This window comes from Homarus americanus, unplaced genomic scaffold (assembly GCF_018991925.1).
Source record: "Homarus americanus isolate GMGI-L3 unplaced genomic scaffold, GMGI_Hamer_2.0 scaffold52625, whole genome shotgun sequence".
NCBI lineage: Eukaryota > Metazoa > Arthropoda > Malacostraca > Decapoda > Nephropidae > Homarus > Homarus americanus.
In genome coordinates, this window is record NW_024752137.1 from 570,001 (window position 1) to 597,500 (window position 27,500).

At 42.4% G+C, this 27,500-nt stretch overlaps 1 protein-coding gene across 1 annotated transcript in view; it reads left to right on the forward strand.

The window, feature by feature from the left end:
- Nucleotides 1–21,811, forward strand: part of LOC121854971 (hemicentin-1-like) — a 78,318-nt gene extending 56,507 nt beyond the window's left edge. The window contains exons 6-10 of the mRNA XM_042349792.1: nucleotides 17,254–17,390; nucleotides 18,323–18,397; nucleotides 18,494–18,590; nucleotides 21,163–21,299; nucleotides 21,457–21,811. Coding sequence (XP_042205726.1) covers nucleotides 17,254–17,390; nucleotides 18,323–18,397; nucleotides 18,494–18,590; nucleotides 21,163–21,299; nucleotides 21,457–21,572 — 562 coding nt within the window. The 3' untranslated portion in view covers nucleotides 21,573–21,811. The remainder of the gene's footprint in view (nucleotides 1–17,253; nucleotides 17,391–18,322; nucleotides 18,398–18,493; nucleotides 18,591–21,162; nucleotides 21,300–21,456) is intronic.
- Nucleotides 21,812–27,500: the final 5,689 nt, after the last annotated feature.

Genomic DNA, 27,500 nt, shown 5'->3' on the forward strand with positions numbered 1-27,500 from the left:
TTTTCTTAATTTGTGAGAGATTTTTAACGTAAGATTTTAAAGCTTAAGGGAATTTACAACTCTCGTTCAGGAGGAGGAAGGAAGGTGAGGGTATTGTAATCTGCGTGTGTGTGTGTGTGTGTGTGTGTGTGTGTGTGTGTGTGTGTGTGTGTGTGTGTGTGTGTGCCTTGAGTTAATGACATATTATTTAAATTGCATCAGCCAATTAGACAATGGAACAATGTAATAATGACTATCACTTCCTTGTCACGTACCAAATGACACTCACATGACCTCTAGATTGAAAAGGTCAATACAGAGGCACCACCAGTTTCTTCATTCCAACTCTATACATACATACATACATACATACACACATATATACATACATACATACATACATACATACATCACTAAGACCATATAAAACACTACCTTAACACTACCCAAATTCTATCCATTACCTATCCTGTCTAACTATCCATACGTAACCTGTACAGAGATAGGATAATTATTATACTCTGACCACTATGACACCTAAATCCATTAATCCAACACTAACACACTATCCATATCTCACAGTGCTCTCATTTCACGTTTCATCCTTCCTCCTATCCTTATCCTAGCCTCACATCCTACCAAAACTAAGGCTGGATGATAAAGATTTTTCTCCTTTAAAAATATATTACGTTAACTGAGGTTGATTCCCAGCCTAACGCCTCTCACCACGATGGCAGCTTCCCAGAGCGAGACTCGACGTGTGTGTGTGTGTGTGTGTGTGTGTGTGTGTGTGTGTGTGTGTGTGTGTGTGTGTGTGTGTGTGTGTGTGTGTGTGGCAGTAGGGTGGGTGGACAATTGTGGCACTGTTAAGTTTATAGCTGAGAGGGAGAGAGAGGAAGAGAGGGAGAGAGAGGAAGATAGAGTAAGAGGTGGAAGGGAAAAGAGATTAAGTGAAAAGGGGGAGGAAGAAGAGACACAGAGAGAGAGAGAGAGAGAGAGAGAGAGAGTTACAATCAGATAAAACGCAAGAAATAAAAATCAAATAAAAAACAAAACAAAAAACAAGAGAGAGAGACAGACAAACAAACAGAAATACAAACACACAAACAAACACACAAACAAACAGACCAAACACACGGTATTAAGTTTGTGTTGACAGAAGCAAGCAAGCAAGCAGGCCATGGAGTTATATACACCAGGTTCTATATGGAGAGGAAATGTCTGACGAAGTTCTGCTACAGGAGGGAACTGCCTGACGGAGGTGGGGGGGGAGGGGGGAGGAACACACTCTTATTGCCCCTTTATTGATGAGTTAAGGAGTTAAATGTCTGTAATGGATATCAATTTATTTGGTGTTATGGTGAAGGTATACTGAACTTATATATTATATGCAGTGGTTGTGGTGAGAGGGTTGTTAGGGGGGTGGTGGTGGTGGTGGTGGTGGTAGTGGTGGTGGGGAGGTAGTTAGGTGGTAGTTGTGGTGGTAATGGTAGGTAGTGGTGGTGGTAGTGGTAGTGGTGGTAGGGAGGGGTAGTTAGGTGGTAGTTGTGGTGGTAGTAATAAGTTATGGTGGTGGTGGTGGTATAGTGATGGTGGTAATGGTAGTGGTAGTTGTGGTGGTGGTGGTGGTGGTAATAGTAGTGGGGGTAGTGGTGGTAGTAATAGTTATGGTGGTGGTGGATAGTGATGGGGTAATGGTAGTGGTAGTTGTGGTGGTAATGGTAGTGTAGTTGTAGTGGTGGTGGTAGTTGTGGTGGTGGTGGTGGTGGTAATATAGTGGGGAGGTAGTGGTGGTGGTGGTGGTAGTTGTGGTGGTGGTGGTGGTGGTATAGTGATGGTGGTAATGGTAGTGGTAGTTGTGGTGGTAGTTGTGGTGGTGGTGGTGGTGGTGGTAGTGGGGAGGGGGCAGTGGTGGTAGTTTGTTTGTCCTCCCACTGTATGAAGTAAGAATTGACTTTATCTGTCTGTCTGTCTGTCTGTCTGTCTGTCTGCTGTGTGTTGATGTTATATGCTATAAAAACCTCCATTATGACTTCCATCACCATCCTGTACATAAATCCTGTTTTGGTCTTGTTCTAGTCTGACCGCCTGTCTTCCTGTCTGTCTGTTTGTGTTACAGGTCTGTCTGTCTGTCTGGTGGTAGTTGTGGTGGTGGTGGTGGTGGTGGTAGTGGGGAGGGGGCAGTGGTGGTAGTTTGTTTGTCCTCCCACTGTATGAAGTAAGAATTGACTTTATCTGTCTGTCTGTCTGTCTGTCTGTCTGTCTGCTGTGTGTTGATGTTATATGCTATAAAAACCTCCATTATGACTTCCATCACCATCCTGTACATAAATCCTGTTTTGGTCTTGTTCTAGTCTGACCGCCTGTCTTCCTGTCTGTCTGTTTGTGTTACAGGTCTGTCTGTCTGTCTGTATGTTTGTCTGTATGTGTTCCTCTCTGTATGTTTGTATTCCAATCTGTCTACCTGGGTTTGAGTCTGTCTGTCTGTCTGTCTTTCTGTCTGTCTGTCTAATGTTCGAATGTTCTTTGTCGGTCAATTTGTTTTAACTGCATACTGAAACACCGGACCATTATCCCTGCCCCACACCACCACTGTACTGCTGCACCATAACCCTTGCCTCACACCACCTCAGCACCACCGCGCCACTATCCCTGCCTCACACCACCCCAGCACCACCGCGCCACTATCCCTGCCTCACACCAACACTGCACCACTGTACTACTGCTGCACCTGCCTCGCACCACCCCAGCACCACCGCGCCATTATCCTGCCTCACACCACCCCAGCACCACCGCCACTATCCCTGCCTCACACCATCACTGCACCACTGTACTATAGGGAGTGACAGTTTGGCAAAAGTTTTCAAAATCTAATTGCTTGGGTTGGATTATTTGTCTATCGGCCACGCTAATTCCGAATATGTTTGAGTTTTTTACATCATTGCATTAGAAGGTTTGTGGATACTTTTGGGTTTGGCATGAAAAACGCGAAAAAACTGTAAATAATAAAGGGACTGGCAATGTGGCACAACCTGTTAAAATCAAGTTATTGAATTGGATTATTCGACTACTGTGTACACTGGTTCATAATATGCTATTGTTTTACAACTCAATGCGCTACAAATTATGCCGATATTTTTGCTGCAAGTCACCACATACGTCTCTCCACTTTCTTCCAGTTAGTCACTTTAGACTTGTCCCCTTCAGTTATGATGTTGTCTGCAGCTCTGATGGTGTTTGCGATGTGAGCCACTGCATCATTGGATACCTTGAACCTGTCAGCAGTTTCTCCGATCCTGTCCTCGGCTTCTTTCTCCCTTTTCCTTTTCTCTGATCTTGCTCTCCTGTCGACCATAGCCTTGAACTCATTGTCATTGACATCCTTATAATCACTATCTTCTTCCTGAGCACTGTCATCCACTGCCGACACTTTACACGACATCCTCTCCATCTCCTCCTTACTCTTTGACCTCATCTTCTCAGTTTTCCTCTCTTCCTCAGCCCTTTTCTTTGCCCTCTTCGCTTCCTTCTCCCTCTCTTCTTTCAGCTTGGCAGTCACAATTTTGTCAACGCCATCAATGCAGCCCTCCCTTCCCGGTTTCCTCTGGGCTGCCAGGAAGCTTTTCTCTCGTTCGTGCACTTTGCTGTCGTCTGCCACATCAAACAACTTCTCAGCTATATCCTCGAACCTCATCTTCAGCTTCCCGTTCTTCGTTTTCTTCCTTTTCTGTTTCTGTCCATTTCCCTTCATCATCATCGTCTCCCTCCGCATCCTCCACAGGTCGTGGACTCTCATTTTCACCCTGATTTCAGAGATAGTGGGGACAGTGGCCTTCCTATACACATCCAGTACCTTCTCAGTCACCTTGTTGGTGGCATCCATATAATCAAAAGCATTTGTTCTTCTCCTTAACCTCTCGTTTTCTGCTTCATAAGCCAGGGCACTTCCAACTTCCTTGTTCAGAGGCAACTTGTTAGATGGCAGAGGCATCCGAACCCCGAACACCTTATCGTTACCCTGGCGCAGCTGAGTGTTGCTAATCTTAGGACGACCCATCTTGGTGGCGGCCTTTTGAACTAACTGCAAAACAACACAGAAAAAACAACTTTCAGCACTTCAATATCACCACCTATTGAACAATATTTTATTCAAAAGTACGGACTGAGATTTTGTCCTTAACTGTCCAAGTCAAACTACTTGGGCTGAATTCGTTGATCAGTCCTGGGACGAATATTACCAACGGCGTGAATAGATTCCGTGGAATAAATTCAGGGCATTCCCGTCCAGGGAGCCTCAACAAACTCTGTAAATATTGCCATTGGCCTGCCATTGGCACATATACGGAGTTTGGTAATGTTCCATGAGCGGGAATGTCCTGAATTCATTCCACGGAATCTATCCACGCCGCTGGTAATATTGGGCCCTGGTTTTCGAAATATACGTATGTGGTGACTTGCAGCAAAAATATCGGCATAATTTGTAACGCATTGAGTTGTAAAACAATAGCATATTATGAACCAGTGTACACAGTAGTCGAATAATCCAATTCAATAACTTGATTTTAACAGGTTGTGCCACATTGCCAGTCCCTTTATTATTTACAGTTTTTTCGCGTTTTTCATGCCAAACCCAAAAGTATCCACAAACCTTCTAATGCAATGATGTAAAAAACTCAAACATATTCGGAATTAGCGTGGCCGATAGACAAATAATCCAACCCAAGCAATTAGATTTTAGAAAACTTTTGCCAAAACTGTCCCTCCCTACTGTACTACTGCACCCATAGCCCTGCCTCACACCACTTACCCCAGCACCACCGCGCCACTATCACCTCACACTACCCCAGTGCCACCGCGCCACTATCCTGCCTCACACCATCCTGCACCACTGTGCTGCTGCACCATAACCCTGCCTCACACCACCCCAGCACCACGCGCCATATCCTGCCTCACACCTACCCCGGCATCCACAGCGCCACTATCCCTGCCTCACACCACCTCAGCATCACCGCGCCACTATCCCTGCCTCACACCTTCACTGCATCACCGCGCCACTATCCCTGCCTCACACCATCACTGCACCACTGTACCAACATAAGCTAGTCCTCACTAAGACTAAACTTACACACAACTTGTTCAACTTACACGAGAGACTGACTAAGGATCACACACACACACACACACACACACACACACTACCTCCAACTTGATCACGTCTGTACACTGTAAGCAAACACTGAGAGAGAGAGAGAGAGAGAGAGAGAGAGAGAGAGAGAGAGACTACTTATGTTAATGTTACAGGCTGTACTCGTCTAGTCATTGCTGTAACTACTGCAGCAAGTCGCCTCGTGCTGCTGTTACCAATTTCATGGGTGAAGGAACAGCTTGCAGATTATCCATTGTTTAGTGCTGCTGTTTTTTGTTGGCGTTTGTTGAAGCTGTTTTAGTGCTTGTTGCAGCTGTGTCTTCTAATACTGTTCCTTGTTGCAGCTGTGTCTTGAAATACTGTTCCTTGTTGCAGCTGTGTCTTGTAATACTGTTACTTGTTGCAGCTGTGTCTTGTAATACTGCTCCTCGTTGCAGCTGTGTCTTGTAATACTGTTCCTTGTTGCAGCTGTGTCTTGAAATACTGTTCCTTGTTGCAGCTGTCTTGTAATACTGTTCCTTGTTGCAGCTGCATCTTAGTAATACCGTTCCTTGGTGCAGCTGTGTCTTGTAATACCGTTCCTTGTTGCAGCTGTTTTATGGTGTTTGATGCAGCTGGGATTATTTTTAATTAATATTTCACTCTCAAATTAATTATCTTTTCCAAATTATTTCTCCAGATTATTAGGACTTAACTTTTACTTTTGTGATTAATTATTGTTGATATTTTACTATTATTTTTATTACCTTTCCTATTTTTTTCTAGATAATATTTTCCTAATTAATCATTCCTTACACTCTCTATATTGTCCTTAATTATTCATTCTCTTTTATATTTACTTTCCTAAATTATTACTACATAATTTGACTTTTATTTCTCTTCATTTATTCACAAAAAAAGAGATTAATTACAGCAATAGACGACAAAAAATAATAATCAGCAAACCATTTCATTCAGTCTCCCTTTTCAAGCTTAAGTATCAAAGAAAACGGGACATTGCCCACTGATGATGAACACAGATAAATGACTAATTAAGAGCTCATGACGATTAAAAACCTTTCATTTTATATACGTGGTGTATATATGAATGACAGATATACATGTAAGTATATATATGTATGTATATATGTATAAAATAAGGAGGGGAGGTATGTATTTTTTCTGGTAATTATAGAAAAAAAGGAATTTTATATAAAGTGTTCAGAACGGAAATTAAAAATGACATTAAGTTATTTTTTCCGCTATTTTTTTATGTATTTTTTTAAGCCGACAGAAATATGTTATGTAGGTATATTAAAGTAGAATTACGGTGGAGTAAGGTAGATTAAGGTAGATTAAGGTAGACTGAGGTAGATTACGGTAGATTAAAGTGGATTAAGGGGGATTAAGGTAGATTATGGTAGATTACGATTAAGATAAATTAGAGAGGATTAAGGTAGAGGTGTGTGTGTGTGTGTGTGTGTGTGTGTGTGTGTGTAAAAATAATCACATAGACGTCATCAAAACAGACTAAAAAAAACAAGTCTGATAAACATGAAAAAACATATGAATATAGAGCATAAAACACTGAGGCGAAACGGAACAAAAAAATATATATATATATATTGAGCTGAATGTCACTACCACTATGACAGACAGACAGACAGACAGACAGAGAGACAGACAGACAGACAGACAGAGAGACAGACAGACAGACAGACAGAGAGACAGACAGAGAACTTTACATAGGATAAAAAAGAAAACTCATCCACTTAATCTCAGGTATAATGCCTCGTTTGGGTGAGAACTGCCTCGTTTGGGTGAAATATAGACAAGAGTTTTAAAGGAAGGTTACACACACACACACACACACACACACACACACACACACACACAAACACACACACATAAAACAAGGTACAAATTCCACCTACCAGTTGAACATTGGTCATCTTGGATAAACAAAACACACAATTCACCTCCCATGTCGCCCGAGGGAGTTGTGTATTGAATTAGAGACAATGGAAGTAGTTTCTAAATGGTCCTGTCGGCTCCACTTACTTCATTAATGACCCGACAGAACTCTCCGTCGGCTGGGAGCTCCAAAAAAAAAAATATATAATAATCTAATATGTTGGTATTTATTGTTTTTGAATGAATACTTTTGTATCTGTTAGTTGAGAATGGGGGTGAGGGGGTGAGGGTGAGGGAGATGGGGGTGAGAGGGAGGTGAGGGGGTGAGGAGGTGAGGGAGGAGATGAGGGAGGGAAGGGAGGGAGAGGATTTGGGTTGGGGTGAGGTAAGAGGTGTGGGGAACGGGGGTGTGTTGGGGTGACGGAGAGGGGAAGGAGAGGTGTGTTGGGGAGGGAGAGGGGTGAGGGGAGATGTTTTAGGTCATGGGGAGAGGAGGAGGAGGAGGAATGTTTGTGGGAGAAGGAAGGTGAGAGAAAATTGAAAGAGAGAGAGAGAGAGGTGTGTGTGTGTGTGTGTGTGTGTGTGAGTGTGTGTGTGTATAGTTAATACTCTAAAAAAACTCTTACGTCACAGATGTAAACACGACCTAACATAAATATTCAATCAAAACAAAAATTACGATGAAATTTATACTTGAGATTCTACCATTACTATCTCTTAGGGGGGGGGGAATATGCCTTACGAACCTTTGAGAATTCTTATGTGTGGTCTCGTCGTGTTTTAGAGATGAAAGCATCGTCTCGCTCTCCCCATCTCTTGCATTAGAAAGCAAATTTATATCCATTTCAGAGCACTTTCCCTACAAGCACTTTCTTAACTCTCTCTCTCTCTATTGTACATTTTAGCTAACTCTCTCTTGTTCTTTCTCTTCTAAATCTCTTCGTTATTGCGTTCATGATTCACTCTTCACGAGGTACTTTCTAAAACTTTTGAAATTGCCTCAACTTCCTGCTTCACGATCCTGACTTCACTACACACTATACTATACTGACTTCACTACACACTATGCTATACTGACTTCACTACACAGTATACTGACTTCACTACACAGTATACTGACTTCACTACACAGTATACTGACTTCACTGCACAGTATACTGACTTCACTACACACTATACAGACTTCACTACACAGTATACTGACTTCACTACACAGTATACTGACTTCACTACACAGTATACTGACTTCACTACACAGTATACTGACTTCACTGCACAGTATACTGACTTCACTACACACTATACAGACTTCACTACACAGTATACTGACTTCACTACACAGTATACTGACTTCACTACCCACTATACAGACTTCACTACACAGTATACTGACTTCACTACACAGTATACTGACTTCACTGCACAGTATACTGACTTCACTACACACTATACAGACTTCACTACATATACTGACTTCACTACACAGTATACTGCTTTCACTACACACTATACTTCACTACACACTATACAGACTTCACTACACAGTATACTGACTTCACTACACAGTATACTGACTTCACTACACACTATACTTCACTACACACTATACAGACTTCACTACACAGTATACTGACTTCACTACACACTATACTTCACTACACACTATACTTCACTACACACTATACTTTAAAAGTGAGAAAATTGTGAGACAGTCATAGGAAATAAAGCGAGACGCATACATAGAAGGATTAATAGACGATGAGACAGACAGACAGACAGACCAAACAGACAGACACAGACAGACATAGAATATAACCTAACCTCATCAACCTCATCATTGAACAAAAATACCCCCCCCCCCACCCACCCCCCCACCAAAAAAAAACACCCCCAACATATTGCTAATTACCAACCAAGCAAACACCCCTCCCCCCCTCCCTATTGCAAACACTTCAACTTAATTCTCAATACACTTAGGCAACATTCTCCCTTGCAACACATACACACCGCCTTTGAACTTGCAATGAGCAGTTGATTTAGATGTTTCTTGTAGTGTTGACTGTATCTTCTGCAATATCCATCCATTACCCAAAGAGAGACACTGTGATGAATGGATTATGGGATTATGCAAAGCTCTTCAATATATGGCTTTCAATATTACCTTTGGGAAGAATAAGAGCTTGATGGAGTGGGTGTGGGTGTGGTGGTAGTGTGGGTTGATGACGTTGGTGTGGTGTGGGTGTGGTTGGTGTGGTGTGGGTGTGGGTTGGTGACGTTGGTGTGGTGTGGGTGTGGTGTGGGTGTGGTGTGGGTTGGTGTGGTGTTGGTGTGGTGTTGGTGTGGTGTGGGTTGGTGTGAGTGTGGTGGTTGGTGGTAGCGGTAGTGTGTTGGGCTGTGGTGAAATTGGGTCGATCGATCCACAATCAAACTAACTATTGGAGAGAGAGAGAGAGAGAGAGAGAGAGAACAAAACGTCTCTCTTAGGTCTCACCAAGTCAAGTCACCAACACAATACACTCACTGCGTTAAGTGTCTCACAGCCTCTTATCATGCCTTTGTGTTTTGTACTTACGTCTATAAACAATTTGACCAAGATTTTTTTTATAGTTCTCTCTCTCTCTCTCTCTCTTCCCCCCCCCATCCCCCACTCCCCCTCTTCCTCCCCACCCTAAATACATCTCCCCTTCTCCCCACCTCCTCCCACCCCATCACGCTAAATCTATTAAATATTCTCCCCACTTACACACCCATTTAATACCGCCATTAATATTTCATCTCCTCCCCATTACCTATTTCCTGGAGAACCGCAGCTCAAAGGGGGACCTAATTTGACCTTTGACCTAATCTCGTATATATACAGTACAGTGTGTCTCAAAAAAATGTATACCGGCTAGACTACCTTATAAATGGTCGTAGTAATCACAGCAACATCACCCACACATCAACAAGTAAGGACGATGTTGCTGATGTGGTACAAACATTCACGCAATTTCTACAAAAAAAACAAAAAAATTAAAAACACACTGTATACATTTTTTTTTTCTGAGACATCCTGTATAATATTTTTTTTTCTCTATGATGTCCTATCCTCGCGTGTCTTATCATCTATAATGGTATTTATTTTTTTCTTGTTCATCCTGGGAAGTGTAAATTTGTCGTCTATCCTGGGAGGTGTAATTGCGTCTACATTTCCGGGAATATCTATTGTTTATCAGCGTATTCACTTGTCTTCTGTCCTTCCTAGAAAAAAATATTTCTTCATTTCTTGCCTTTTTAATCGTATAATGATCATCAACCCCCGAAATTTCTATTTTGTTCATCCTACTAGAAATAATCATCCTCTTTCCACTGTTTCTTTTCGTATACTGATCTACCATTGCCTGACTCGTCCCTATTAACCCTCCTCTTGTTCGTCCTATGATCCATAATTCTTGTGTTTTTTTTCCTATATTAGTCTAGACTTTATTTTTTCTTTACTGTAATAACAAAGACGAGAGATAGAGATAATTAAGATAAAGGTGAAAATAGAAGTACAGACAGATACAGAGAGAGACAGAAAGGTGGAGAATTACAGACATACAGACACAGTCACTTTGAGAAACATACAGACAGATATAGACACACAGATAGATACAGACATAGAACACAGCCACACACACACACACACACACACAGCCACACACACACACACCATCCAACATATTTCATGGTAAACTTTCTGAATTAATCTGAGGTAAACACGACTTACAACATCCCAGGAAAAAATTATATATATATATATTTTCCCTTCCAGAAAAATTAAACATAAAAACTTTTCAACCCAAAATCCGTGAGAAAAAAAAATTATTTACCAAATTTTAGGTGTAAAAGGTTATAGGACGTTATTTAGGTAGTTATATGTAAATGAAGTTTGTGTTTTTTTTTTGCTTTAATTGTCATTTGTTGTTATATAAAAAAGAATACTCTCTCTCTCTCTGCCCTTGTAAACTTGATGTACAGGTATAATTAATGAGATATAGTAATTACCGGTCTGGTATGTTGAAATTGTTAGCTAACTAGATTTTGTTGTTGTTGTTGTTGTTGATTGTTATAGTTGGTGTTATTATTATTATTATTTAGCTCTCTCTCTCTCTCTCTCCCAACATCTCTCCTTACTTTTGTCTCCCTATCCCCCCATCTTTTCTCATTTTTTCCTTGTCTCCCCCCTTGTTCATCTCCCTCACCTCTCATTCCCACCTCACCTCTCACCTCTCCCTCACCTCTCATTCCCTCACCTCTCATCTCCCTCACCTCTCACCTCACCTCTCCCGCCCTCATCTCTCCCTCCCTCACCTCTCCCGCCCTCACCTCTCATTCCCTCACCTCTCCCTCCCTCACCTCTCCCTCCCTCCTCGTGTGGTGATGAAGGCAGCCAGGTGGTTTATATCAACTCACGTGCTGAAAATTTCCAAAATTATGTTTATTTTATCTTCCTGTGGTGTTGGGTGTGTACTGTATATATAAACAGCTACAATAATAATGGTAGCCCCTCGTGTAACGAGGATGGCCGGCCCAAGGGCCACCTAGGCGTGAATTTGTTTAAGGTGTAGAAGCTGTCGCCAACACAACAACCACACCCTGAGTTGCATGACCCAGTGTCAAGGAATAGTCCGAGAAGACCGGACAACTCGCCAACTGCACTGGCTAACCATCACCCCGGAATAAGATCCGCAAATCGATTAACATCTAATTACTGCTGAGTAGACAGAGGCAAATGGTGTAAAGAAACTTGCCTATAATTTCACTCTGCCGGGGATCGAACCCGGGTCCGATCGCTTGCGAGACGAGGATGTTGACCATTATACCACAGGTCGAAACAGCTCTATATATATATATATATATATATATATATATATATATATATATATATATATATATATATATATATATATATATATATATATATATATATATATATATATATATATATCTATATCTATCTATCTATCTATCTATCTATCTATCTATCTATCATTAGCCCAATATATGCAAGTAAATCACTGTAGGTGCGCGTGATCCAGGTATATGCTGATAACCACAAGGAAAGAAGAAAACACGAACATAACATAACAGTATACATGAATTAATATCAAATGAAGGTATACATATATAAGAACAATACGTAGATGATGGCTCAATTAATTCACATCATGAACATAACCAAAAGGGGGAAATAGCAAAGGCAAGGATAAAGTTAGGAGATGGAATAAAAGGTAATTATTCCACTTATAGAGTTAAAGCGTCGATGGAAAAGGAGAGATAAAGAAAAATGGGGGAGAGGGAAGAAGGGAGGAACAGACAGACAGACAGATAGACAGACAGATAGATGGTAAAAATAATTCCACTTACACACACTCATTCAACTACGTCCTTCAGCAGGGAGGCGGCTCACGTCCAGCTAGGAGGGGGAAGGGGGGGGGGCGGAGGTAAGCCTAATGGATGACCTTTTAGTGACAGAGAAAAGACCTTTTGACTCTGTCCGGTGACGGGAGACGTGACGAGTAGACAGAATTCAAGTTAGGTTAGGTTAGGTTATGAGGTGTAAAGAAAACACAAGGGTTAGGAAGACAATTTGATACACCCTCTTCCCTCCCTCTACCCTTCCTTCCTCCTGTCTTCCTTCCTCTACCCTCTACCCTTCCTTCCTCCTGTCTTCCTCCCTCTACCCTCTTCCCTTCCTTCCTCCTGTCTTCCTCCCTCCTTCCCTTTCTCCATCCTTCCTCCTGTCTTCCTCCTTTCCTTCCTCCCTCCTTCCCTTTCTCCTTCCGCCATGCTGTCTCCTACACCCCCCCACCATCACCAACAGGACAGGAAAAACAACCATTAGAGGTCACAGAGGCTCAGGTTAACCATCTCGTTCACCTCTTCGTCAGGGAGGGGTTGACGTCAGAAGCCATGACAGATGAGAAGGTTTATGGCTCAATGGCTCGTAAAATACCTTCCCAGTATTCACATAATATAAACATAAATATGATAATGTTAAATTAGTCAGGATTTTTTTTTTTGGGGAGGAAGGATAAGTTGAGCTTCAGGTTATGGCTTCCCCGCCTGAAGGTTTAAACTCTGTAAAAACTAACATGAATTTTTAGCTTGTGTGAATTTTAACCTGTGCTGAAGATAAACTGATAGGATCACGTGAAGATTAGGACACCTCTCTGCTAATTTCACCTTTAAGACTAAGCTAGCCTAACTTAACCTAACCTAACGCTAATCCAACCTAACCTAACTTAACGCTAATCTAACCCAACCTAACCTAACGCTAACTTAATCCTAACCTAACCATAATACAAACTTTAATGTCTCTCACCATCTCTCGTATTTCAATGTCTCTCACCGTGTAATATGTCTCATTATCTCTCACCATCTACCGTCTCTCACTATCTCTCATATCTCCTACCTCTTATCTCATCCGTCTTTTAATATCACGTAAAGGAGAAAAAAACATCGATAGTTTGTGTTTAAAAGGAAAAATGGGATGCAATTCTTTCAAGGAGGTGGGGGGGGGTGAAGAGAGGAGAGGTGGGGGACGACGGATATGGGGTGGGGACAAAAGGGGGGCAGGGGGCTGTGATGAAGAATAGGGTGAAGGAAAATGTAAGTGAGAAAGTTACGAACACAGACAAAATGAATGAAAAATGGAGACAGATGTGGGGGAGGGGGGTGGGGGATTGAGGAGGAGGGGTGGGAGACTGATGGGGGCAGGGGATGAGAGGGGTGGGACAGTGAGAGGGGAGAGGAGGGAGAGGGGTGGGACAGTGAGAGGGGAGAGGAGGGGGAAGGTAGGAAGAAGATTGTGGTTAAAAGATGAGGAAGAAGAAAGAGAATGGGGAAGGATGGAAGGGATAGAAGGAAAGGAAAGTGGAATTGTAGAGAAGGATGGGGGACGGGGGAGAGGGAGATTATGGGGGTGAAAGATAGGGAGAGAGATAATGGGGAGGAAAGAAGGAGAAGGGGGTCAATGTGTAGGGAAAAAATATTTAATCTATCTAAACACAATTCAAACCAAACCAAACCAAACCTAACCTAACCTAACCTAACCTAACCTAACCTAACCTAACCTAACCTAACCTAACCTAACCTAACCTAACCTAACCTAACCTAACCTAACCAAACACACCTGATAGCAACTTTCAACAATTACTATGGAAGCCCTACACACACACACACACACACACACACACGTCTCTGAGTTAAGGAGGTAAGGAAGGACCAATCTCTTGCCACAAACCATTAATCCTTCCTGCATCCTGAGACGTCTCCTTCAGGATGATAAGGAGGTGAAGGAGGCTGCTGAAGGAGGGTTTCTGAAGGAGGTGTACTGAAGGAGGTTACTGAAGTGTGGTGTACGAAGGAGGAGAAGCAGAGACTAAGACTGATGTTTCGGACGCAGCAGAGGCTAAGACTGATGTTTCGGACGCAGAACACACTAAAACATCTTACGTGTCCTAGTTTATGTATCCGTGTGTAATGTTTAATTGTATTCTCTTGATGACTGTAAACGACTGTATCCCGTGAGCATAATATAAAAGGTTTTGGGTGAGTCAATATCTGTCTCGTCTGTTAGAGAATAATGAAGTATTTATTATGTTATTATACTCCGTCTGTGTGTGTGTGTGTGTGTGTGTGTGTGTGTCATTTATAAGTGTTTCGTAAGTGTATGAGAGGGTTTTTTTTTTGGGGGGAAAGTGATGTGTTTTATAAGTCAGTGTAGTAATGTGGTAGAGTGCTTCCCTGAGTGCTGGTCAGGTATTGTTTTGATACTTTACCTCGCCTGTGTTGTTGACTCTCTGTTATTACTGGTAGTGAGTCCGTTCATAGAAAAAGGTGGTGGTAATGTGTTGTGTGAGTGCTCATACATACATACATACATACATACATACATACATACATACATAAATTGGTTGCCTCTCATGTACGAGCATGGCCGGCCCAGGGGTCACTTACAGTTAATGAGTTACATGACCCAGTCTCAAGGAATAGTCCGAGAAGACCGGACAACTCGCCAACTGCACTGGCTAACCATTACCCCGGAACACGATCCGCAAATCGATTAATATCCAGGTTCCCAATTACTGCTGGGTAGACATAGGCAAATGGCGTAAAGAAACTTATCTATAGTTTCACCCTGCCCGGGGATCGAACACGGGCCCACTCATTTGCGAGGAGAGCATGCTGACATATTACACCACTGGTCGCCATCCACACACACACACACACACTTACAAAACACTTAAGGTCCCCATATATACTCGCACACACTTATAAAGCATTTACTAACTCCTCCGCTCCCCCCCACATACAAACACTTATACAACACTTACAACTTCTCCTCCTATCCCACGTACACTTACACGCGCCTCACTAAAATGGAACAAATGCCCACCAAGGCTGTAATCAATTGTCTGGGCGACGCAGTGGAAGTTTCAGCCACCGACGAAGGACCTGCTTCTGGGCGACAAGTGTGAGAGTGCTTTAGGGAGATAAATCAACCTCCAGTTCTGCTTTCGAGTGTGGAATTCTTACAAGAGTTGAGTATCGCTTTTTGGGGGGGGAAGGGTCATGACCTTTGGGGGAGTATTATTGACCTGATGACCATTTTTAGTACATCATGACCCTGGATAAGTATCATTCGCTGCCTAGATGACCTATTATATGAGTGTATTTGGCCCGTTTTAACGTAGATGACCCGATTTTGGACAATTACCAGGTATATTGAGAGAGAATTTGCCATCCACTCCCAGCTTAAAATAAAATTCATGTTAAATTTTCTGGGGTCATATATTCTTCCAGTGATATTTAATACCTTTTGTGAACTTCTATAGAAAACAATAAATCCTTCTGAGAGAGAAAATGGTCTAAGTGCAAAATGGGTTTCATACAGGTTTATGACGTGTTCAGTGACCTTGGTAACGTCTTAGGGGCATTTTGACCTCCTGGGGAGTATTGATGGTTAGTGGAGAACTGTCTTAACTCACCCTATTGGCTGGTGTACGTGGAGGTCTTGAAAGGACTGAACCCCGAGTTATGAAGATTCTGTATTTTAACTGTTTAATAACTGCTGCTAAGTGAACGTGTCTAGTTAAGGTAGAGTCTCAGTGTTAATTTTGTCTCCTAACTGCTGCTAAGTGAACGTATTTAGTCAAGATAGTTTCTCGATGTTATTCTGATGACGTTTCAAAGGTAATTCTTGAACTTTTCCATATCTTCGCCAAGTGACGTAAGAACTTCTTAGACTCCCACCTACTAAGATTTTTAAAGATAATAACAACCTCCCCATCGTTATTTCTCCGATTCTTCCTGTAGTATTAGCTAATGAGGGTGACCAACGAGGCTGACCTACTCAAGGCTGACCTAATCAAAGCTGACCTACTCAAGGCTGACCTAATCAAGGCTGACCTACTCAAAGCCATCTGTAAATTACGTACCATTAGAATATATCAATCAATCGCCAGGTGACATTTGGGTTGACTTTTAACGAGACGAAATTACAGGAATATTTATTTATACTCAGATGTTAAAGACCATTTTTTACGTTACCACAGCTCCAGGTTAAGAGCGTTTGTTGTAGTCAAGATGTTTGTGGGTTAGGAAAAGGTTGTTTGTGATACTGAATAATTTTGTTCATTAGTCAGTTAATTTATTTTTTTTGTAGTTTGTTTTAATATTTACCTCGTGACAGTGAACCAGATATCTCATGATAGTGGACCAGGTATCTTATGACAGTTGACCAGACATCTTATGACAGTGGACCAGACATCACGTGACAGAGAGACATGTGGGGTCTGTGTCTTAAGTGGCTCTCGCGTGGGTTACTACAGTCAGTCATAACCTGGCAAATTTATCTTAAATATTCGGGAAAAAAGAAAATGTTCTTGATTTGAGTTTTGTTCTTCATGGTAACGTGTGTGTGTGTGTGTGTGTGTGTGTGTGTGTGTACTCCTCCCACAGGTACACACTGACCACTGTACCCTACCCACAGGTACACACTGACCACTGTACCCTACCCACAGGTACACACTGACCACTGTACCCTACCCACAGGTACACACTGACCACTGTACCCTACCCACAGGTACACACTGACCACTGTACCCTACCCACAGGTACACACTGACCACTGTACCCTACCCACAGGTACACACTGACCACTGTACCCTACCCACAGGTACACACTGACCACTGTACCCTACCCACAGGTACTCACTCAGCTTCGAGTACCCGGACAACTGGAAGCTGCAGATCCGTTACGTACAGAAGAGAGACGAAGGCCTTTATGAGTGTCAGATCTCAACACATCCGCCCCAGATCCTACGAGTGTACCTCAGTGTCTCAGGTGGGTGTCTCTCACTGTCTCTCATTGTCTCTCAGCGTCCTCAGGTGTCTCTACGAATGTCAAGTCTCAACACACTCATCCAAGATCCGACATGTGTGTCTCAGTATACTTCAGGTTCTCATCTCCCCCTGTCTCCTAAATATATCTCAACGATTCTCTCAGAGTCTCTCCATTTCTCTCAGTTTCTCAAACTGTCTCTCCACTAAGTTTAATTTTACTGTAAGCACGTGAAATCGTCCAGAGACAATAAGATGATCCAAAGTTTATTCTTTAACAAAAAAAAAAATGAATTTACCTGATCCTCTGAGGTGATTCACTGAACAGGTAAGTTATAAAGGGATCCAATCGTCCCTAAGCCTGATCGGTATTGATCCAGGCTGTTACCTAATTCTGCTTTATATTTCAGAAAGGATCCACTCTTGTATCGTTACGTGTGTGTGAGAGAGAGAGAGAGAGAGACAGAGAGAGAGAGAGAGAGAGGATTTACTCCCCACAGTACCACTCTCCCACAGTATCACTCTCCCACAGTATCACTCTCCCACAGTATTACTCTCCCACAGTACCTCTCCCCCACAGTATCTCTCTCCCACAGAATCACTCTCCCACAGTATCACTCTCCCACAGTATCACTCTCCCACAGTATTACTCTCCCACAGTACCTCTCCACAGCACACCTCCCACAGCATCACCTCTCACTCTCTTCTCCCCACAGCACCTCTCCCCACAGTCTCTCCCACAGAATCACTCCCACAGTATCACCTCCCACAGCATCACCTCACAGTCTCCCACAGTCTCTCTCTCTCCCACAGTATCCCCACAGTATCACTCTCCCACAGTATCACTCTCCCACAGTATCACTCTCCCACAGTACCTCTCTCCCACAGTACCTCTCTCCCACAGTATCTCTCTCCCACAGTATCTCTCTCCCACAGTTCCGAATATCGAGGTTCGTGACCCTAGAGGGGCGGCGGTGAACGAGGCTTTCTACCGAGAGGACTCCACAGTAGGTCTTCAGTGTGTGGTCCTCCCCGCCCACCCCACCCGCCGTGACCCTAGAGGGGCGGCGGTGAACGAGGCTTTCTACCGAGAGGACTCCACAGTAGGTCTTCAGTGTGTGGTCCTCCCCGCCCACCCCACCCGCCCAGTGCGCTGGTCCAAGGACGGCCGCCCACTCACCACCCAGCCCGAGAGAGGCATCAGGTACGTGTCCCGCCTACTCCACTCCACCCACTCACCACCCGGATGTATGGTCTAGGAGGTGATGTAAACGTTTATAGGCCCGACACGATTCTGCTTGTATGCGTTGTGTTGTATTTCCCTCGAAGACAACTGCCGTATTTTTTTTTTTTAATATTTGTCGTATAGTGTATGGAGGGGGGGACACTGATAGTCTTGAAATATTGGAACAAGGAGAAAATGAGAGTAATAATAATAGTAATAATAATAATAATAATAATAATAATAATAAACACCCCTTCTTTACTGCGCCCCCTATGTAAACAAACCTCCCCCCCTCCTCCTCCCCGCGCAGTGTTGTAACTATCCCTCCACGCACAGTAATTATATATCTACGATCACTTACTCCCAATAAAACTTAATTTCCAATAAAAATAATAATAATTTGTAGCTTGATTTCATATAAAGTAAACTAAAATGTTCATAGCGGTATAATGGACGAATACACAAGTCTGGAAATTATATCATGCACAGAGTAGTGGATTGGTTATGTACCTTGTGACTGATGCCGAGTTCTTGCCTCCCAAAAAATAGATGGTCTTGGTGGGATCAAACAGGAGGACACTACGAAAATAGTACAGTACACAGCAGTAGTATTTGTCCACACACACACACACACACACACGCTGATACTACGTCATTTCCCCTAAAAGAACCCGACATAGTCAAGAGCAGTCATAGGATGTGTTTGATGATGTGCAGTAACAGCTGGATGCACATCAGTAAAATCCTGATCACAGTTAGGAAGGATGTCTGGCCTGGCGTGAGAGATAAACGAGGAGTGAGTGGCCCTGGGAGGGAGGGCCGGACGGAGTTGGGCCGGGTGGAGAGGGAGGTCAGGGTACGGAGGGAGGAGGTCAGGGTTAGGAGGGGGTGGCAGTGCTACCCTCGTCTCCAACACTGCTGGCTGACAACGGACACTAACGCCGCTACAACTGTCTTCATTAATTTCTGTCTCGTTTTGTCCATAGTCAGTATAATATTCAATAGATCATCATTATCGTCTGAGTAATTTTCAAACTCATTTTCACTTGTCAAATGACACTATAATCGTAGAGAACAAAATCCTCCCCGTCCTCAGAATAGCCAAGAGAGCACTGGCCTTCCCACGTACTCAAATTTCAAACATCGACACACGATTCCACAGAACAAAAATATGATTGGTCTAGAAAAAAAGAATAACAAATGGATCCACTATGCGATTGGTTTAATTTCATGACGTCAGTATATGTCACCGATACTTTGTTGACATTACCCAGGTCACAGTTGCATTTTGCCATCACTTAAGGTACAACTAACACCCATACAGCGATACTTTCCTGGAATATCTGGGAATTTTTGTGTCCAGATCTAACAAACGAATAAAATCAAACGTGAACGACCATTCGCCTTTCCTTGTTCGTTAGTTTTCGTTCATGTTCGTTCGCTAAGACTGGACGAGACTTCACACACATATATACTACAAGATTCCGTTAAAGAAGAAGAAGAAGAAGAAGAAGAAGAAGAAGAAGAAAAAAGAAGAAGAAAAGAAGAAGAAGAAAAGAAGAAGAAGAAAAAGGAAGAAGAAGAAGAAAAGAAGAAGAAGAAAAAAGAAGAAGAAGAAAAAGAAGAAGAAGAAGAAGAAGAAGAAGAAGAAGAAGAAGAAGAAGAAGAAGAAGAAGAAGAAGAAGAAGAAGAAGAAGAAGAAGAAGAAAAGAAGAAGAAGAAGAAAGGAGAAGAAGAAGAAAAGAAGAAGAAGTCACACTCACAATTGTCACACGCATCTGAGGATATGTGTTGGATGTGGTGTAGTTACATAGAGGAGAAGGAGTTAATGTGCTGTATTAGATAAACTTACCCAACCGTGTAAGATAGTTTGTGTATATAATATTGTGCTGGATATATTTTATTTCTTTTTGCTGGAGGTGATTGAGTTAATAACGTCATTGTGTTAGATTAAAGGTATCATTCCGTTTTGTTATTGTTTGGGTATTTTAGTCTGGGTTATTGATTGTTATATTTATTTTGTTTTTTGTTATGTAATTCCGTTATTATTATTTTTTTGTTTGTCATGTTCGAATCCTTTGGTATCGAGTTTGAATCTGTTGGGGATTTGCTCAAAGTCTTTAGGTTGCATCTTCAGGGACTGTGTTAAGTTCGAATCATTAAATAACTCCGATTCAATTCTATAGATACTAAATTCCTTCTTAACTTGGTTCGAATTCATGGATACTCAGATCGAATCCTGGTCATGATGTTTGAATGGGCTCGAAAAATATTACCGAATCGACGAGACTGAGAGATTTGGTGATTCGGAGTCGTATTATTTCAGATGCTTGAATTTTATTCCTTGACACTCGAATGTTTTGCTTGGTAGAGAAGAGGGCGACTCCTTTTGAGACAGATGTCGGGTACGTGGTTCAATTTGATAATTTTTTTCCTCCCTGTCTCCCTACAGGGTGAACACTGTACTCTCCCTGTCTCCCTACAGGGTGAACACTGTACTCTCCCTGTCTCCCTACAGGGTGGACACTGTACTCTCCCTGTCTCCCTACAGGGTGGACACGTCACTGATGGGGTCAGGACTCAGCTCTTGGCTACACATCGCCCGCGCCGTCGTCACCGACACCGGCAACTATACGTGCAGCGCCGGGGAGACCATCACCGCCTCCGTCAGGGTGCACGTGTTGGACGGTGAGTCTGTCTGTCTGTCTATCTATCTGGGTGCACGTGTTGGACGGTGAGTCTGTCTATCTGTCCATCTATCTGTCTATCTGTCTATCTCATGTAGCCCTGTAGATATAGACCACACTTCAACATCATAAGAGACGTCTCTCATGTCCCCCTACAGGAGAGAGCTCGGCAGCGATGCAACACTCAACTACTGACGGAGCAACACCCACCTCAAGCCCGTGCTGGGCCGTCCACCTCTTACTCCTCGCTCCCCTTCTCCTCACCATCACTTAGCCTGCCGCTGAAGGTGGCTTAAGACCTTCCCAAGGGCGTGAGATCTGAGCTACCCAACCGCTAGAGGTCCCTGAGGTCCTCCCCTCCCCCAAAGAGCGTGAGGGCACCTGTACACTGACATTAATCACTTATTGTTACACTGGGCGTCAACACACACACACACACACACACACACACACACACACACACCAACAACTTTTTTATATGTATGTTCTTACAATAAATAGTTATGGAGTTATGTTAAAGAGAATTCATTATCCAGCTACAGTTGTTGATGGATGACTGAACCAAACTAAACACCTCATGTTTTTTGGTTAACTCAATGAGAAATAATTGTGGAAGAGATATGAAATGGAGAGATAAAATGAGATAATAAAGGACATGGGAATAACAAAAGAGAAGGAAGAGAACTGAGAAGAACTTATAGAGATGAAAAACCCAAGAGACCCCCTACCCCCACCCCGTGCACAACATATACCTGACACGAATAAGACACAGGTGAAAAGGTGAATTAATTAAGGCTAATGACCCAGTCTTACCAGAAATTAAAAACATAAAAATTTACGAAGAAAATCATATTATAGATCATGTATTTTATTTCCTTGATCAAAGATAAATTATAAAAAAGATAGAGAAATAATTGAAACATGAGAATAAATAAAAATAATATATTAACCCAGCATAATATAATTACAAGAATGTAATTAAATTTAGGAATAAAGCTTCACTGCGTCATTCTCAATGGTTATTAACAAGAATGCGTTAGATACAGAGTTCGCTTCCTGTCTTAAGGGTTACTGGTTCCTATGCAGGGCACCCTCACTCAACCCAGCTGTGAGTGGGTACCTGATTTCTAGTTAAGGAAGTGAAGATCGTCAGGTGTATTACCTCTCATACTACTAGCTTGTGTATTGAAGAAAGACATATTAGTGTATTATATGATCTCTCTCTCACTCTCTCTCTCACTCTCTCTCTCACTCTCTCTCTCTCTCTCTCTCTCTCTCTCTCTCTCTCTCACTGTATACATTAACTAACATATCCACAGTATTGAAATAACACCAAACAGGTACGACACGTGTATTAATTACAGGAAAAAATACAACACTACGTAATTTCCACTCGTGAACTGTTAATGGCTAGCTAGAGCATCCAAATCACACACAGCATAATCCGGAGTTGTTATGCGGGTGTAATTACCAGTCGTAATGAATCCCTGTAATGTACTTTGTGAGCAGCACGTTATTGTTATTGATAGAGTAACGTGATCAGATTTTGTATATATTTTGTGGGGAATATCTATCTATCTATCTATCTATCTATCTATCTATCTATCTATCTATCTATCTATCTTTATATGTCTATCTATCTATTTATCTATGGACACACACACACACACACACACACACACAGACACACACACACACACACACACACGCACACGCACACACACACACACACACACACACACACACACACACGTACTCCCAAACCTCGTGAGAATTTATTAACCGATCTATCTATTGCATTTTTTTAATTGTATTGTTGCCTTAATTAGTTATTCATTAATCTATTAATTTATTCATTCATTTAATTGTGTTTCTCTCTATATATTTTCTCGTGATTTGATTTTTTTTTATTTACTTGCAATTAAAAACAAGTACGTACACATACATACTGTTACGAACCACGCCATCTATTGTCCTGATCTACCTACCCAGCACTACGAGCAACGCCATCTATTGTCCTGATCTACCTACCCAGCACCACGAGCAACGCCATCTATTGTCATGATCTACCTACCCAGCACCACGAACCACGCCATCTATTGTCCTGATCTACCTACCCAGCACCACGAGCAACGCCATCTAGGGACGTAACACGAGTATGACTCGTCTTAGTTACCACTCCGGGGTTTCCCTTCTCCATGTCCTGGTTGTTGCGTCACTTCCTCAAAGTCTTCTTTGTTAGCTCGAGTTCGAGGAGAGTTCAGTTCACTCTAGGAAGTGACCACAGGATCACCTATCCTGGAAACCTACGGCACAGTGACTACCTACCGTCTTCTACAATACTCAGCCTTACTCTTCAGCCATCTCAGCTCCGCACTTAAGTATTTGTAATCTTGTATTGCCTCTCCCACGTCCACTTCCTTCAAAATTATTGTATGTTGTATAAATATGTATATACTGTTAATGTTTAGGTTAAGTATGGTTAAGGGTAAATTATAGAACGCTGAATATTTTGTTTAGGAATTTATGGTACTTTATTATACACAACAAAAACTCCCATCCTTTGTCTACCCTTTTATAGTCCGATTGTCTTTGTTTTTTATTGTTGTTGCCTGTTGGGATCTGGGTAGACTTTTAACTATATTCTAAATCCCCAACTCGTAACAATACATACATACATACATACATACATACATACATACATTACCAGGAACAAAAGGCCTATTATTTCCCCATAATCCAAATAGTTTTCCTCCGACTTATAAAATAATAGTGAGGTTTTTACTATCTTACTTCCCGTTAGGTTTGGTTAGGTTATGTTAAGTTACGTTAGGTCAGGTTAGGTTAGGTTACGTTACGTTAGGTCAGGTTAGGTTAGGTTAGGTTTACATCGGTATAGCCTCATGGAAAACGAAAACGAAAAGATTATGATTGGTCAAACACCCAACCAATCAGCTCTCGGCAGACACTCTACCTCCAGCCCCTGCATTTGGCACTTCAATAATTACGCTATCGGCCTTTGCGTATAATTCTCGATTAAAAAAAATATTTTACGCTGGTCTTATGGATTCCAGACGAGGGAAATAATTTAGAGAGAGAGGGAGAGAGAGAGAGAGAGAGAGAGAGAGAGAGAGAGAGAGAGAGAGAGAAAGTAAGAAGGATTACATTTCTACACACACACACACACACACACACACACACCCTACAGGCGAGAGACACAAACACCAGCAAACTTGACTCAAACGTTCCAGGCTTTTGGTCAGACAGAGACAGACACAGACACAGACACAGACACACACGAAAATAAACAGAGTCTTTGTGGGGGTTTTAGTCTGCGGTCGTGGCTGTTGACATTACCTTAATTGGGTTCCAGGTATTCGTAAGGTAACAGGTGATGTTATTGTCATCCTGGAAAGACTGGACCCTTGTAGATATTCGTTCTGGAACCACTGGACCATTGTAGAGTTCTGGAATCCTGGAAATATTTTGGAGCATTGTAGAATTCTGGGAAATATTGGACCATTGTAGAATCCTGGAATCCTGGAAATATTAGAGCATTGTAGAATTCTGGAAGCACTGGACCACTGTAGAATATATATTGTAGAAATAACAGGAGAATGAGGAGGAGGAAGATGGATAAAACTGGGAAGATGAGACAGTGTTGGAAGATAAATAAGAGATGAGAAAGAAGATGAAGAGGAACAGGAAGAGACATGGTAATAAGATAGGAAGGAGGAGGAAAAAATAAGAAGAAATTAAAAGGAATAGCAAGAGGCAGGATAGGAATATATGAGAAAGGAAAAAGGATAAAAACAAGAAGCAGAAGATGAAAAAAGAAGGAATTGGAAGAAGGATAAAATATGAAGGAACTTAAGAAAAAACAGAGGGAGAAGGAAGATATGAAGGAGAATTATTCTACATCTCCCTCACCCCTCCATCTATCCCACTCTCCACCCCTTCCTTCCATTTTCTCCACCCCTCCTTCCATTTCTCCTCACCCCTGTTTTACCTCCTCCTCCCATTTCTTTCTCCATCTCTCCTCATCTCATCTCCACCCCTTCTTCACCTCCCACCTCCTCCCCACCTCCCCCAGCCTACCCACTTCTTCCTCCTTCACCTCCTCCCCCACCCCATTCTCCTTTCTTCCCTTCTCACCCCACCTCCCCCTCTCTCCTCCTCTTTACCCTTCCTTCCTCCTTCACCTCCTCCCCCACCTCACCCCCCTTCATTCACCTCCCTCCTCTCCCCCTACGTTTTATTAAAGGTGTTATTTAAAGCCATTTAGCCATTAGTAATTAAACTGATACAAAAAAAATTAAGCCACAATAATCACGTGGATATATTTTTTTCTTCTCAATTTCAGGAGGGAATTGGGGTGGGATCCGAACCCTTGTAGAAGATAGATACCCGAACCCGTTGATTCAGTGGTCTTCGAACCCAAGGTCTTGATAGATCATACGTACGGTAATAACAAGAACGCCTCTCTTTAATCGGGGACGGAGAGAGAGAGAGAGAGAGAGGAAACGGCTAAGAAAGAAAGAAAGAGGGAAGGAGGGAGGGAGGAAAAGGCTGAGACAGACTGAACACAGACAGAAAAAGGGGAGAAGGAAAAGATAAGAAATAAAGAGAGGGAGAGAGAGAAAGACTTAGAAAGACTTAAAGAGACAGACAGACAGACAGACAGACAAAGAGAAAGTCTAACAGAGAGAGAGAGAGAAAAAGAAAGGAGAAGGGGGAGGAGGGGGGGATCGAACGAGTGTGTGTTAAGTGGTGGTTCCGTACGTAAGGCTCCCACTTGTAACTGGTCCGGGTTTAATACTAGCAAGCAGTGAGTCACGGGATTGTAACCTGGAGCTAGATGGAGTGTGAGTTATGTACGGATTATCAGGGAGAGATATACTGTAGTTTGTGTGTTTGAACTGTGTCGGTTTGTGTGTTTGTAGTTTGTGTGTTTGTGTTTTTGTTTGAGGTGTGTGTGTGTGTTTGTGTGGATATTGTTTGTGTGGATGTGTTTGTGTGTTTGAAGTGTGTATGTTTGTGTGTTGTGGGCGTCTAAAGTCCATGCAGTGTGTGTGTGTGTGTGTGTGTGTGTGTGTGTGTGTGCTAGTGAGGTATACAGGAGCGAAGTGAGAGAGGAGGGAGGGAGGGAGAGGAAGGAGAGGAGGGGAGGGAGAGGGGCAGGGGAGGTAGGAAGGGGAGACAAGTTATAGTTACAGGGAGGACAGGAGGGTGGAAGGGGAGAGGGGGGCAGGAGAGGGAGGAAGGAGGCGAAAGCAGGTCAGTGTTGCAGGGAGGGGCGGTATTGGAGGGGGGGGAGAAGGGAAGTGGGATGGAGGCAGGGAGATAGAAAGGGAGGGAGAGAGAGGAGGGAAAGAGTGAGAAAGGGAGGGAGAGCTGGCAGGGGGAGAGGCTAGAGAGTGTGGGGGAAGGGGAGGGAGGGGGGAAGGTGAAGCGAGGTGGAGGAGGAATCAAGGGGAGGAGGAGGAGAGCGTGTGGGGGGAGGAGGAGGAGGGCAGAAGAGGGGGGATGGGGGAAGCATGGGGGGGGGAGGAGGGGAAACAATAACATCCAGACAATCAATGTTTACCTAATAACGCGGGCGTAATTACAGTGCATAACGGGGCGTATTCATCCACTGGCTCCGGAGATATTACGCAATTACGAACACAAGGCAATTTAAATATTTGTTATGCATTACGATACAGAAAGTGGAGAAAAATACTTGTGTTTTAATTACACTTATTTTTTTTTTTTTTCAAGAGTCGTATAAAAATAATAACTGGTAGAGTGTTTGAAGTGTTCAAGCGTTCATTTGTCTACACTAAGCCGGGCATCGAACCTGGGAACACTTGCTTGCGAGGCGAATAACCTACCATATAATTTCTTCAGTGATAAGATTATTCATTTACATCAGAAAAAAATAGTTGTTGTTTTTTTTAATTATAGTTAATGTTATGTAATTATTATTGACTGTGGGTGTTAGATAATGAGTTTTGGTCAAATATTACATTCACCTCAACTGTAAATTAAATAGTAATTAATAGTAATTAAAATAGCCTCGAGCGAGTAACACACATTATCAAGAAACACATTTTTCTCTCAATTAAATTAAACTCATTGGATATAAATTTTCTCAATGTTATTCTTATGAGTTTAATTTAATTTTTATCTCTTTGCATTTAATTCGTGTAATGGAATAGAC